The 13,781-nt window shown below is 38.8% G+C and overlaps 1 protein-coding gene across 2 annotated transcripts; it reads right to left on the bottom strand.

The window, feature by feature from the left end:
* Window positions 1–1,357: 1,357 nt before the first annotated feature.
* LOC116377275 (sterile alpha motif domain-containing protein 9-like) lies at window positions 1,358–13,775 on the bottom strand. 2 transcript variants are annotated; one of them, XM_031838872.1, is made up of 3 exons: window positions 11,979–13,775; window positions 8,549–8,615; window positions 1,358–6,938 (listed from the first exon to the last, which is right to left on the bottom strand). In XM_031838872.1, exons 2-3 carry the CDS (start codon window positions 8,550–8,552, stop codon window positions 2,317–2,319), a joined length of 4,626 nt encoding a protein of 1,541 aa, XP_031694732.1. In that variant the 5' UTR covers window positions 8,553–8,615; window positions 11,979–13,775; the 3' UTR covers window positions 1,358–2,316. The 2 variants fall into 2 exon arrangements, with proteins under 2 accessions (XP_031694732.1, XP_031694733.1); XM_031838873.1 differs by lacking the exon at window positions 11,979–13,775 and having other exon boundaries at window positions 8,549–9,056.
* Between the last annotated feature and the right edge of the window lie 6 nt (window positions 13,776–13,781).

Genomic DNA, 13,781 nt, shown 5'->3' with positions numbered 1-13,781 from the left:
AAACGTGGACCTAATGCATGAAGCAGCTAATGGAAAAAAATCACTTACACTCACGGCGTAGTTCATTTTGTGGACGTGAACCGTTATGAATGTCTCAGTAACAGTTGAGTTTATTAGCTGTTAGCTTGCTGTTGTTTATCCAGCGGTTCAGTGCGGTCAGAGCTAACGTTACTATTCAACATTTCTCTACAACCTAATAACGTGCGAGTAGTGTCAGCAAACAAGTTGTGTTGCAAGGAAGCAGACAAGTAGAGTTCGACTGACATAAGTTATATACGACGGGATAATAAGTGTGGAGAGGACGGTGCAAACTGCAGGCGAACACCAAACTAGGGCAAGCACAGTGGGTCAAAAACTAGCACTGTTGCTACTTCACTTCCTGTCGTCTCTTCTCATTTTTGTGAATTAACGAAAACAACATCAAGTCAGTCATAAAACAAAAACTTTCACTCAAGGAAATAAAATATGTTGTTTAGAAAATCAGCTGGTGTCAAAGTTATTGTAATCAAGATCCTTAATATGATGTTTCGTTTCCTGATCACACTAATGTAGTTAGATTTTCATCATTTCAGACTGAAATGGACAAAGTAAAAAATATATATTTTGGTTTTGGAATCAGCCTTGTCTCAAATATATTGTGACTGTATGGCAGTAAACTTCCCACAAGGCAACTCACACTAAAATAATCAAAATTGATAAACAGCACAACAGGTAAGAGAATAAAATATGTATCATTGATCTTTTTGGGTGTCCCTTCAAATAATTATTAAATATTGTGTGTTGTTGCCATTGACTGTATGTAAGGGTTGTTGGCAGAAATATGTGGTGTTTACCTATTAAAACTATTTGATATGTAAATATCATTTATTTGAGTACCTGTAAATCTGATGAGCACACACTAATTAAATTGAAGTACACAGAAAATTGCCTGTGTGTGCAACCGCTATCAAAACCACAACTGATAGCTTGGTAAACATTTTAGATTCTTGTCTTTGCACAATGTCTGAAAAGTTGTTCACTCTCTTTAAATCATGAAATATCTCAAATCAGGTTGTTTTTAAACTCATCTGCGTTGCAAATGTATTAATCCTGTATTGACCGACCTGGTTTACTCGTGAAGAATGCCTGCAACTACAATCAAACAGCCACCATTTTGGTCTTCAGGTCATTTTATAACACATTTTATTAATTACTAAACTACACGGCTTAGCTCCAACATGTGTAGTGGTGATGACAATGAAGAGATTAACAGACAAAGCTCCTCTAATATAAATTAATATATCCTAAAAGGGCTATCACTATCAGTTGAACTTCAAAGGTTGATGTAGTAGGATTGACAACATAAAACAAACTACAATTGAAGAAAAAATGTTTATTTTCTTCCAAGACATGTTTAAAATATTTCAGAACAGTAATGTTTACAGAGTCAAGTATTTCTTCATGTTACTATCAAAAACAATATAAGTATATAAAATAGAAAGGTATCGCCAAAGGTACTGGCGTAACTTGTAGTTTAATTTTTCCATAATTTCACACTTTATTACGCTTGTTTTTCTTTTGCATATCAATATATGAGACACACGTTCTTCTCCAAATGTACATAATGTTGCTGCTTAGGTCTTAAAACATATGTTGTTAAAACACTGATACAATTCCAATGAAGTTGCATTTGATTCCATTGCTTTCTATATTGCATCCTGGAAGATATAGAAGAGTTAGTATAACATTATGAACCACAATCAATTCATCTACTCGGTTTCTTTTCTGTCTAACAGCAGTCTAGTTCAGTTTACAAAGGATAACACAAAACGTGAACCAGTTAGCAAAATCCAGGCACAAATCCTCACTTGCGATGCATTCCAAATGCATTTTGATGACAGATGTGAACTGCAGTCCTTCTGAAGTGGATCTACAAACAATATCAAAATAACAGGATACTAGATTCAGGTCTAAACAGGGACTTTAAGTTCCTGTTTGAGAAGCATTGAGCTGTTGAGTAGGAATTTCAGTTTACAAGATTTGTCCATTTTTATATACATACACTTATAAACCTCTAGCTCTTTTGTTCAGGACACATGTGTATCTATATACAAGTATGAAAGGAGAAAAATGTAAAAAATAGTAATCAAACTATCTTACAAAAAAAATAGCAATTTGTGCCATAACACGTGCTTCAATATACTGCAGATAGAAGCTTTGTGTTTTGTCAAGATCCTTCTTTTTTAATCTGTTCTTGGTAACGAGGTGGGTATTAAGCCCATGCTTCAGGAAGATGACGTACAGCCACATGTGACAGGATCATTGTTCAAAAACAAACTATTGTTTCACAATGATGTTGCAGGCAAAGGGCCCTCTGAATGTGAACCCCAGGTAGAACGTGATGTTTTCATTACTATGAGGCACTGATGGTACATGAAGAGGCTGGATACTGAACTTCTTTTTCCGAGGGCCTTCAAGGTACACCACTCCATCTTCAGTCCATCCAGAAACACATTTCAGCATCGCGGCGATCTCAGGCTTTTTCCATGCCTCACCCCGATACCACTTCATGCGTTTCTCAGAGACTGAGAACCCCTTTGTGACTTCCTCAACCTTTCTCTTGTGGACAAATTTATCCAGTCCGTTCCCACTGCCCAGAAAGAAATGGGTGTAAATCCTTCTTTTCCTCTGAGGGATGTCCTTCCTCTTGGTCCAATAGTCTTTTTCCAGTTGTTCAACAGCTGAGTGCACAATTTCATATTTGTTTTTTTTCTCATCATCTGTGTCATGATCCTCTGGCCAGAATAGCAAGGTAAGCAAAAACAGGGCACTTGGAAAACATTTCGTTTTATCAGTTGGGAACTGATGACAAAGTGCCTGCAGATCTTTCAGAGGAGCGACTTTTTGAATCTGCGGTGACAGACAGTTCAGAGTAAGGTGGACCATTATGTAATTGACAATATCCCTTTGACCAAATTTGGCCGTTTTTGGATTTCTGGGGTAGAGAGAAAGGATGGTCTCGAGACGACGCACTGCATCCTTCTGGTCTGTTAGCTTGGAGAGGATGGATGTTATGTTGCCCCCACCAAGATGATAGATGATCATGCGTTTTTGGAAAGGAGTCAGATTGGCTGGGATCGATTCCCCTTGAAGCGCAGTAGAATAAGTTTCACTGAAATATTTCCCATACACTGAAGATTTTTTTGCCAACCATTTCAGTGGATGGCTTATCTTCTCCTCAGGACTTTCAGGGGTCTCTTCTCCATCTGAACCAATGTCTGTCTGGAAGTAACTGAGGTCTACTGAAATCCATTCGAGGGCATCTTGCATTGTCTTGTTGAGTTTTTTCAAACGGCCATGAAATGGTTCCCAGGCGTCTTCAACTTCCTCAGGAATGTAGTCCGTTAACAGGTACTTCATACACTCTGAATGGCCATTGGCTCCGTTTGCAAACACTTGCGATGAAGAGATCAGTTTGAGCAGGCTGCATCCAACCTCAACTTCAGAGAAAAACCCTGAGCTGTTACTGTTTTCCATATCTGCGTCAGCTGCTTTCTCACATTCTTGAAAACATTCCTGGGCTTTCAGTGCAGTCTCCACAGCATCTGCTATATTCTGCGCTGTCTTTGGTACATTGTCGTTCTCAATGGCTTTGCACTTAGCTTGGAACCATTTCCTGTACACCTGTCCCTTTGTGTCCAGTATGTACGAGTTGTTGGGCAGCTGTTTTGCTGCTGTCTCTGCCCAGAATTTTGCCTCTTCAAACTTTTCATAAGTGTAATGAAGACGAGCAAGTTGTTGTGCAAAGAATGGATTTTTATTGAAACGCTGGAACGCTTCCTTGAGTAACTCAATTGCTTTATCTGGGCTTTTTTCCTTTCCACACACATGCTCAATCAGAGGAGAGAAAAAACTATCATATGTGTCCCCTTTGCTTATTCTGGATCGCCTTATGAAAAGTGCTCTCAGAAATGACAGATATTCCTCCCTTCCAAATCTGTGCTCAAAAAGCACGTCGTTGCTCAGCAATTTCATTGCCAAACTGCTTTGGGTCTGTTGGTTCCCCAAAAGTTGTCGAAGAATTTCCTCTGCAATGAGTGGGTGGATGATTCTGATTGATTCAATGTGCGTCTCGTCATCCCTAAGGTGCAAGAAGATTAGTTTAGCCTGGTCACCGAGTGATCTCTCAAACTCATGTTGGCGAAACCTTTCCAAGTGAATGGTTAAGGCAAGCAAAGCTTGACAATGAGACTGAGAGATGAAAGAGTTTTGAACATAAGTGTTCAGCAGTGCTACATAGAGAATGAGGCTAGTGACAATAGATTGGTGGTCAATGCCTTGGAGCAAATGTTCCACAAACTGTTGAACATATTTCTTATCGAATCCTTCACTCATCAAAACAAATGTCAGGATGAAATCCGCTTCATATCCTAACTGTGTAAGCTCTTTTCGTTTTCCAGCAAACTTTCTCTTCTCTTGATCAGACAGTTTGTGAGTGACAGACACATTCTGTAACGGAGACTCCTTGCATCTTTTCTCTGGATTATGGGATCGTCTGCAGCTCAACAAAATGAAACACAGAGTTCCATGCAGGATTCTTTTGGTGTTAGTGGCAACCTCCAGTTCGTTCCTGAGATCATCTAGGTATTCTTTGTCCAAGTCTTCAATGAGGAGCACCACAGGAAGACACGTCTGTTGATCTTTTTCTTCATATTCTCTCAGTTCAACTGCATGTTGAGCAACAACAGCAGCTGAGTATGAAGGCTTCACAACTGCACACCGTAGACCTTTCCTGTTGTTCCACAGCACTTGTCTTGCAACAGTGCTTCCACCACTTCCTGGATGATGGAAGATGTTTATGCTGTTTACAGGAGGCTGATCTGCATTCCACTTCAAAGCGTCAACACAATTGGAAACTTCCTGATAAGCATCTCTTTCAATTACCTCTCCAACATACTTGTGCTCAGCAAGCCAGAAATTCAACCAGTTTATTCTACCACCATGGTAGAACTGCTGGTCAATGTTTGCTTTCTCCTCATCAATGAAGTCTTTGGTTGTTTCATCACAATGATCGACCGTCAGAATTTCCAGAGAAGACATATTTTCCTCTTCGTGTGTTTCAAGAAGACAAGTCCCCCTCACAAAGACTGGCAAGTGTTTTCTGGCGCATGCTTTTACAGATTGTACTTGCTGTAGAGTTGCATTAATGTGACTCATTTTCATCCCAACAACGCTGGAATTGTTCACACTTTCTGTTCCACATGACCCCTCTGCAAAGCTTTGCCACTTTTGGAAGTTTTTCTGTGATTCACAGATGCAGATGATGTCTTCATGGCCTTCCATGTCTGTGAAAAACTCATTAAAGGTGTGCAAGAGTGGTTTCTCAACTGGTGATGTGAGAAGAAAAACAACCTGGAATGTCCCTTTTGGCAAGATTTGCTTACAGATCAAAGACACAGATTCCCGCAGGACAGTCATTTTTGTCTTGATCCAAGTCATTTCATCACATTCAGGGTCAATTCCTTTGAAGTCAGTACGGCCATTACAAAAGATCCAACTAGTTTGCTCAAACAGATGCAAGTGGCTTGTGAATTCTTTGATGCTCATGTCATCAGATTTCTTATAGCTCTGCAGAGAATGCATATTTGCAGCGTGATGCTTAAGGTACTTACTGCAAAGACCTGATATCTTTGAGTCTGGGTCAAAGTCAAACACACAGAACACGGTCATGTTAAGCAGCCATTCAATGTTGCAAAGGTCATCAGGGTTGAATTTGTTTGTGATGAGTATGAACCATTTCTCCTTTTCGATAAATTTCTTCCCACAAGTCATTAGCATTTTCAGTTTCCTTCCAAGGTCTTGGCAGAAGTCTGGGGCACTGAGGAACTGATTTTTCTCTGCTTCTTCTCTTTGGGCATCGCGATCTTTGACACGCTCGTAAAAATCACTTATGTCTTTGTCGATCACCGGTTCCGTCTTTGAACCCACCCTCCGCAGAATCGTTTCTTTCTCAAATTCTACTTGGTTAGATGACTCTTTGAAGTTTGGCAGACGAACTTTATACACCTTGTTCTTAACAATACTTATTGAAGGCACAATGTCAACCTCTATCACATAGCTCTTTTCTGTACTTTCTAGATCCACAACCTCAATGAACCTTGGTGGCCGCACACACCCGCGTACATGCTCCCTGCCAGAAGAGAAACTCCTTTCAATGTAGTCCAAAGCATCTACATAAATGTCTTTCTCTTGAACAGGGATACCAATTATCTCACCATGCACATATCCTGCATCATCCTTGCTGTCCATCACACCAAAGTGTATTGTGCCATTTGATCTGATATTCATACAGCCAGTTGCAAATTTAAGGACCTCTTTGGCAAACTTAGCTTGGAGTCTTGTGCGATCCAACGCAGCAGCTAGAGCTAGAGACTTAAATTCATGGCATGGAGATATCAGATTAAAAGCACCTGATTCAGGTTGCAGGACTCTGTGCTTTACATACAAGAAATCAATCCCTTCTTGATCAAATGGCCGTGGTCTGCAGTCTTCTTTTGAAGTAACCTGAGCTGTTTGTCTGTCTTTTACGACAGCTTGATCTTTCTCAGGAATCTGTGCAGGAGAACTTTCACTTGTTGTGGGAAGACATTGAACAGATTTTTGATCATTGTTTTTCTGTTCCAACTCGTTTTTTTTGCCACTGGTGGTCTTTTTCTTCTCTTGAGACTTTTTCTTGGAGTTGATGAGCTCATCTCTCTTTTGAATAATCAAAAGAGCAGGCCCTGATTTCATGCCAATCTTTGTCTTCAAAAAGTCCTCATTCAGTGCAAGAAGGATTTGTCCATCTACCTCTTCCTCATAGAGCTTTTCTATGTACTGCTTCTTCACCCCAATTAATCTTAGCCAGTCGCTTACTTGAGATTCAGTCAAATCCTTGGGTGACTGCTCCAGTTCATCAGCTGTATAGTGAGAAAAGAGAGAAAAATATGTTTGATTATGAATGAGAGAATCAGAGAAGCACTTTATTTCTCTGCCACACTTCAGGCGTATGCAATTTGCTTATTTAGAGAAGTTTGTTGAATAATATTTTTCATTTTGTCAACAAATCCGATGATGGGTCGAAAACCAAGAATGTGTTAGTCCATATCTCAATGCTTTGCAACTTCCTTTCACTTCCCAATCAATTGCTATCTAAGACTTTAATCCAGTATTTTTTGGGGGCAGCAGAACAAACTGCAAACAAAATGTAGCTTTTCGACTTGAACCTCTGGCAATTGCGTGGGCATATTGACCATTGATCATATCTCACTACTTAATCAATCTGCTTTCCAGCAGAGGGTGATTCATTACTTACTCAACTATGAGTCACACTCTGAGAATGAAGGTCCAGTTCAGGAAAAGATTTGGAATCCAACCTTCTTTTCTCACAAGCCCCATTGCCGCTAACTTTTATCCAATCCATGAAATTTCTAACATACCAGGACTGGTACAGAAGACGCCTATAATGCATTAAATACCGGCCTGATCAGACTGCTTTGTCTCATTTCTTTAATTGTCTGGGAGGTTTAACCTGCCAAAGGCCCACTTCGTTAATTATTCACAGATTAGACACCAAATATCCTACTTACTCAAGGCACCTGGTGCTATTTTAATTGGTCTTGGTGCTTGCTTTCAATCCATCCACCAAAAGATCAGTATGCACTCTCTGAGATTTAAAATCGGAGCTGAAATCACTTTCTCAGATTCTAAACTGTGCAATTGAACCTAACTGCAGCCCTATTTGGAGTTGCCGATGAGGATCTGAAATCAACTAAACGTAATCATCTGTGTTTTGCCACTCTTCCAGCTAGATGCGCAGTATAACTGAGATGGAAGGAAGCTGCCCCACCCCAAACATTCTCAATGAGGGACCGCTCCATGATATGTAAACATGTGGATTGCACTCAAACCCAGTCTTGCGAACATCAAAGCTTGCGCGGGGTAATATACATGTTGTTTTGTTCATCTACACTTATTCCCAAATGCAGGACAGGAACATTGAGCGGGGGGGGGCCATTGTCCCATTGGATCCCTTCCTTATTTGCTTAATGTGTTGTGGAATTACCAATGTGTTTGGGAACTGACAAAAAAGGTAATGCGTAAAATGTATTATGCAACCAACATAAAACGTTAGTCTGGAGCCCTGTGCTATGAAAGATTTTTTTGCCAAAAACAGGTGTCAGGTGGGAATAAGTTCAATAAAAATGAGGAATTAAATTGAACCAAAACAGTAACTTTGTGTTCTGTAGAATCAAAACCATGTGCTGAAAGACTCTAAAATGCCCCATATGGTTGAGGGGAACTCTTATTACAGATAATCATTTGACTCATTGTTAATATGAAAATACATATTAATGTCATAATGTAAATAATATATACATAACAGTAAATGGTTAGAAGGTATTAACACTTTAAAAGCAAAGAGGGAAAAAATATATACATTTCACTACAAACAGATCAAAATACTATAGACCTTTGTACTGAAAATAGGAAGGACATCTCATAAAAAAGGACTCGTCTCTTCACTCACCCATGATTTTCTTTCTCCTTACTTCGTCACATTATCAACTTTGGCTTCTCCCATTATCACCTTCCATCTGCAAGAGAAAACATTTACAGTTACTTTTAACCCATTATCATCTTGACTTGTGTGGATGAAATCTGGTGATCAAAAATTGCTTCAGTTTAGAATCTTGTTTCCGCTACAGAGAAATGCAAAATGTAGATAAATATATTTTTCAGCTCTTTTTTTGAGGGTATTCGCTTGCGCACGTTTTGTCGTGAACAGCTCTATTTTCCCACGATTTATGTTAAAAACCGTGTAATAGCAGTCAAAAGTGCTGTTTTTTCTCATGGTAATGAGCCCCCCCTATTGTTTTACATAACCAGTAAGCCCAAAGTTTCTGTAACCTCGGTCAAGAGTAAAGCCAGACCTAAGCAATGCAAGTGCTGCAACTGTCTGCCATTTGGTACATCCCAAGTCTCTTAATTGTCATTTCCTCGCTCCTCGAGCGAGGAGGGATCTCTGAGGAGCCATGAGCGAGGACGCATGAGAACAGCCTTCCAGGAAGTGTTTTAACGGACGACACGCCCCCTCATTGTTCATAAGTTATGTGATTGGACGCTGCAGCTGATCAGACTGATCTGATTTTTCTAGATATCACTGGAGTTTCATACCAGAGTGAAGACAGATCAGAGATTAAACTCAAGTTTTATATTTTATTAGTTTTCTGATTCACCATCTGGTTTAAATAAATGTTAATTGTAGTCTGAACAACAAAGGACCACAAACAACTTTCTTAATTTATTAGAAAGATTTGTCTTTTCATGATCTGATATTTCCCTCAATAACTTTTATTATGGATACAATTAAAGACTGAGAGAGCTGGAGAGACAAAACACTTTTTACATCATTTATCATCATTTCATTCAGTCACGTGAGGCTGATCATTCCTGAATGTCAGAATTTCAAAACATACACATGCAAGTAATTAATAAATAGGACGAATGCATTCCGCCGGTGGAACTCGGTCCTGCGCTTATAAACAGGACACAGAACACAGTATAAATACCACAGACTATGTATAAATACCACAGAACACAGTATAAATACTCAATGCAGTTTGTTAGACAGGTAACAGGCTACAGAGAGAAAACACCTCTACTCTGACAGTGATGATTACTGTGTGTCTTTATTAGTTATTAGTATTATTAGTTACTATTATTAAGTACAGTGATCATGTGAACAGACAAACTTATCAAAAGTCTCTCCAGCTGTTTAAGCCGACTGACAGCTGATCACAGCTGATCAGTGGCTGCCGTCATCAGAAACAGACGTCGCTTCACGTGACTCTACTGAGGAAAGGACATCTCATATCTCTTAAAACATATTTCCTCGTTTCCTCTCTCCTTGCATGGTTTCCTTGCGTCTCTCCATGCATCCCTGGTGGGAGGGACTAAGACGCAAGGAAAAGACGCAAGTGAAGGAAACGGGGATGCAAAAGAGAATTGGGATGTACCCATTGTTAGGATGTGATCTGTGATGTCTTTGTGAATATTAGAGTATTAGTAATTTGCTTGAATATAGAATCACATTGCCGGCCTTCATTTTCTTTTAAAATTACCTTTTTTAATCATTGTAGTGTAAATATAACTAATGGGTTCTGTCACTGCAAGACGTGGGCATATATATATACTGTATATATAGGAAAGGTAACCTTAAATTACTTCTGTTGTGATCTGACGCTATATATAGAAAATTAAATTAAACAAAATTAACTTTACCTTCAAGGGGGACGGAGGGGGGGCGTTGGGGGAGAGCAGGCACCCCCCCTAATATAATGGTAGGGGCAGAGATGGGCAGTATTTCTATTACTTGTATTTGAAATACGTATTTCAATTACTTTTGAGTATTTTGTAATTTGTATTTGATAGGGCCGATAAAAAAATCGAACGTAATTTGTAACAAAATACTTTAGAGTGGAGTAATTTTGTATTTAAAATACTCAATATACTTTCTCCACGACTCAAAAAACAGTTCAGGAGTTCAGTCTTCAGATCTTCAAGTTCAACAGATTGTCTGTCAAGGTAAATATTTTATCTGAGTGTGACAGATGTCAACTAGCTTGATGTATAATTGATGTCTGGGTCTGGCTACATAGCCTATTGTACATACATGGTGATGGTTATAATATCAAGCTAGCGATCGATGCTAACATGCTAATAACGCTAGCATGCTGTCAGGCAGAGATGGGCAAAAATACATCAAAATGTACTTTGATACAAAATACCCCTCAAATAAATGTATTAAAATAAAATACTGGTGCCAGAAAATGTAACAAAATACAATACATGTATTTTGTATTTAAAATATAGGAAATACTTTTTTCTGGATTTTCCGTTTTCTCACAATTTGGTATAGCAGAGCATTCAGGTTTGGGCTATATAATGTACACAAAGCTCTGGTGAAGCCCACAAAGAGGAAGAACAGTCACAGAATGGCAGTGTAACTAAGCAAAGCTATTAAAAGACAACAACTTGATTGATTATGTATATATATTTTACTTTTTATAACTTGTAATACAGTGCAAGCTCCCAATCTCCCTCTTCATAGCTAGCTACTCGACTGATAAGTTAACTTGCTAAACACTGACTATGCACTAGCCTAGACACAGAGATGGGCACTATTTCTATTTCTTGTATTTGAAATACGTATTTCAATTACTTTTGAGTATTTTGTCATTTGTATTTGATAGGGCCAATAAAAAATCGAACATAATTTGTAACAAAATACTTTAGAGTGGAGTAATTCTGTATTTAAAATACTCAAACTACTTTCTCCACAAATCAAAAAACAGTTCACGAGTTCAGTCTTCAGATCTTCAAGTTCAACGGATTGTCTGTTAAGTTAAATATTTTATCTGAGTGTGACACACTTTGAGGGGTATTTTCTATCAAAATACATTTTGATGTATTTTTTCCCATCTCTGGGTAAGGAAAACAATGGATCCTTCATTACAGTGCAGCAGTGGTCCAGTGTGTTTTTGTCCCTCGCAGTACACTAAATATAATAGGGCTGGACATCAGGCCTTTATTGTGTTAATGTTAATGCAGGCATAATTGTCTGCAGAAATATGCTGCTAGTATTCCGTAAAGACCATAAAAACCACAATAAACAGGAAAAGTGCATTAGAGAAAAAGACCAAATTCCACATTCCACATATTTTGTTACCGCTTCCCCCCCAAAGGACCCGTCTAAACGCCCACTGGGTACATCGTTTTTTTAGCCACAGAAAACCACGAGCAACATGTCGGGAGGAGGCTATTGCTTTTCGTACGTCAGCATTATGAGCATGTATGGATGTTATCTAATATGCCTTATATCCATGACTATGCAAAAAATAAATAAATAAAAAATTTAACACGAGCAACCAAATAAATAAAGAGAAAGTCGATCTTACCTTTGATAGATACCGACAGAAATCAGCCGTCGACCGTTTTCTCTTCTGGATTTTGTTTTTCCACAGGTTGTTACAGACTTGAAGTCTAACGCGGGTCTGCTGTAACTTCACTCGATCTCGCTCTTTTTCCACTGGGCGGCACCCACTGCGTCTGCGCAGAATAACGGGTTTCGTTTCCCTGTAAAACACATCAACACCCCACCCCGACTCTCCTCCGCTGGATACTTTACTGTCAGTCAAGATGAAACTGAGCCGGGCACAACCGAACATGTCTATAATATCATCAAACACCTTTTACCTTGCATTAGTATTTATGTGCGGTCAAATCAAACTTATTCAAATAGTCTTGTGTAAACGTAGCAGTACAACCTTAATGTTAACAATACTTTATTTTAAAAGTCCTGCACTCAAAAGGAGAAGCGACGAATGTAATTCTGCTCTTCTGCAATAGATTAGTAGAATACTTGGGACAACCATAACGCTATTGAAGTGAGGAAATATAAGAAGAGGAACTCGTTTTTAAAATAACTACAAGCTATTTCAGTTCTGGTTTAAGCTCTGGCAGTATTTATTTGATAGAACAACTCTGGCCACAACAGATAAATGGGATTGTGAAGGCGGAATGAAGTTACGAAAAAGTGTAGAATAATGGCAGGTATAAATGTGTCCAATATTTCAAAATTTGTAAAACAGCATTTAAATTTAAGATGAATTAAGTTCCACAGAAAGCCAGGGGACAGGGCCTGGAGAGGGTGACGGCTGTATTTACAGTCAATGTCCAAATAGGGAGTACAAAGGATCACCTGAGCTGCACCTTTTATCATCACATGATATAACTTTGTTGAGTCACATACCTGCATTTCCCTCTCCATTGTTAATGCGGGGGTGTGATGTGGGTGTACCAGACAAAATATTTCACCTGGATTGAATACAGTATAAACCAGCCTCGACGGTTATGTCCTTGGGCGTTAAAAGTTTTAATTTAAAAGGAAGAATTGTTCTATCCTGTTTCCAGTCTTTGAGATGTATAGATACAGATCTCCGTGTGTGAGATGTACTCAGTCCTCAGTCCAGCCCTGTGATACTGTGTTGCTCCTTTTTGGCTTCATTTGCTTATAGTAAAATGTCTGCTGTTGCTTGGAAATGCTACAAAACTGAGAGAGAAGTGACACCGTAGGCTACGCTAAACAATGTTACCTGTAGCGATAGCTTACCCAGACAATTCAGTGCAGTGGCGCACCTGTGAGGCACCGAATGTTAAATATACAGTATGTTAATATTCCCCAATAACCATCTTGAGATACATAAAGATCAAACAAGCAAAATCTTAGTATTAAAAGAAAAATAGAATTTAATGTGCAAGTAATTAACTTCACTTTGACACCCTTGAAAAGTTATGTTTGCTAGTTCTGCAGCCTGACTTCTAAAACTCATATTTGATTGATTTGACTACATAATCACATGAGAATAAAATGACCGACTGTCTTCAGAAGCCGCCCTGAACACCCTTTGGAACAGTCCACTCTTACGGAGTCGGCACAATAGTCTTGATTGACAAAAGAGAAGCAGTTTAGCAGCATTAACTGGAATCAAGAACATTTAGCACAGTCGATTTTAAACATCTGTACCAATGCAGCACAGCGATATAAAAAATAATAAGAAAAAAGGCACATTGGCCACATTAAATGATGCATCATCAATGATCCAATTTCTGAATCAGTCTATACAAAAATATACATACAGTATCTGTGCAGTGAACAGTTCACTCAGATATACAACATTGCACTATAAAACCACCCAAAA

This window comes from Anarrhichthys ocellatus, unplaced genomic scaffold (assembly GCF_004355925.1).
Source record: "Anarrhichthys ocellatus isolate YVR2014 unplaced genomic scaffold, GSC_Weel_1.0 scaffold1085, whole genome shotgun sequence".
Taxonomy (NCBI): domain Eukaryota; kingdom Metazoa; phylum Chordata; class Actinopteri; order Perciformes; family Anarhichadidae; genus Anarrhichthys; species Anarrhichthys ocellatus.
The sequence above is the reverse complement of the archived record's forward strand: the minus strand, read 5'-3'. Positions and strand labels throughout refer to the sequence as shown.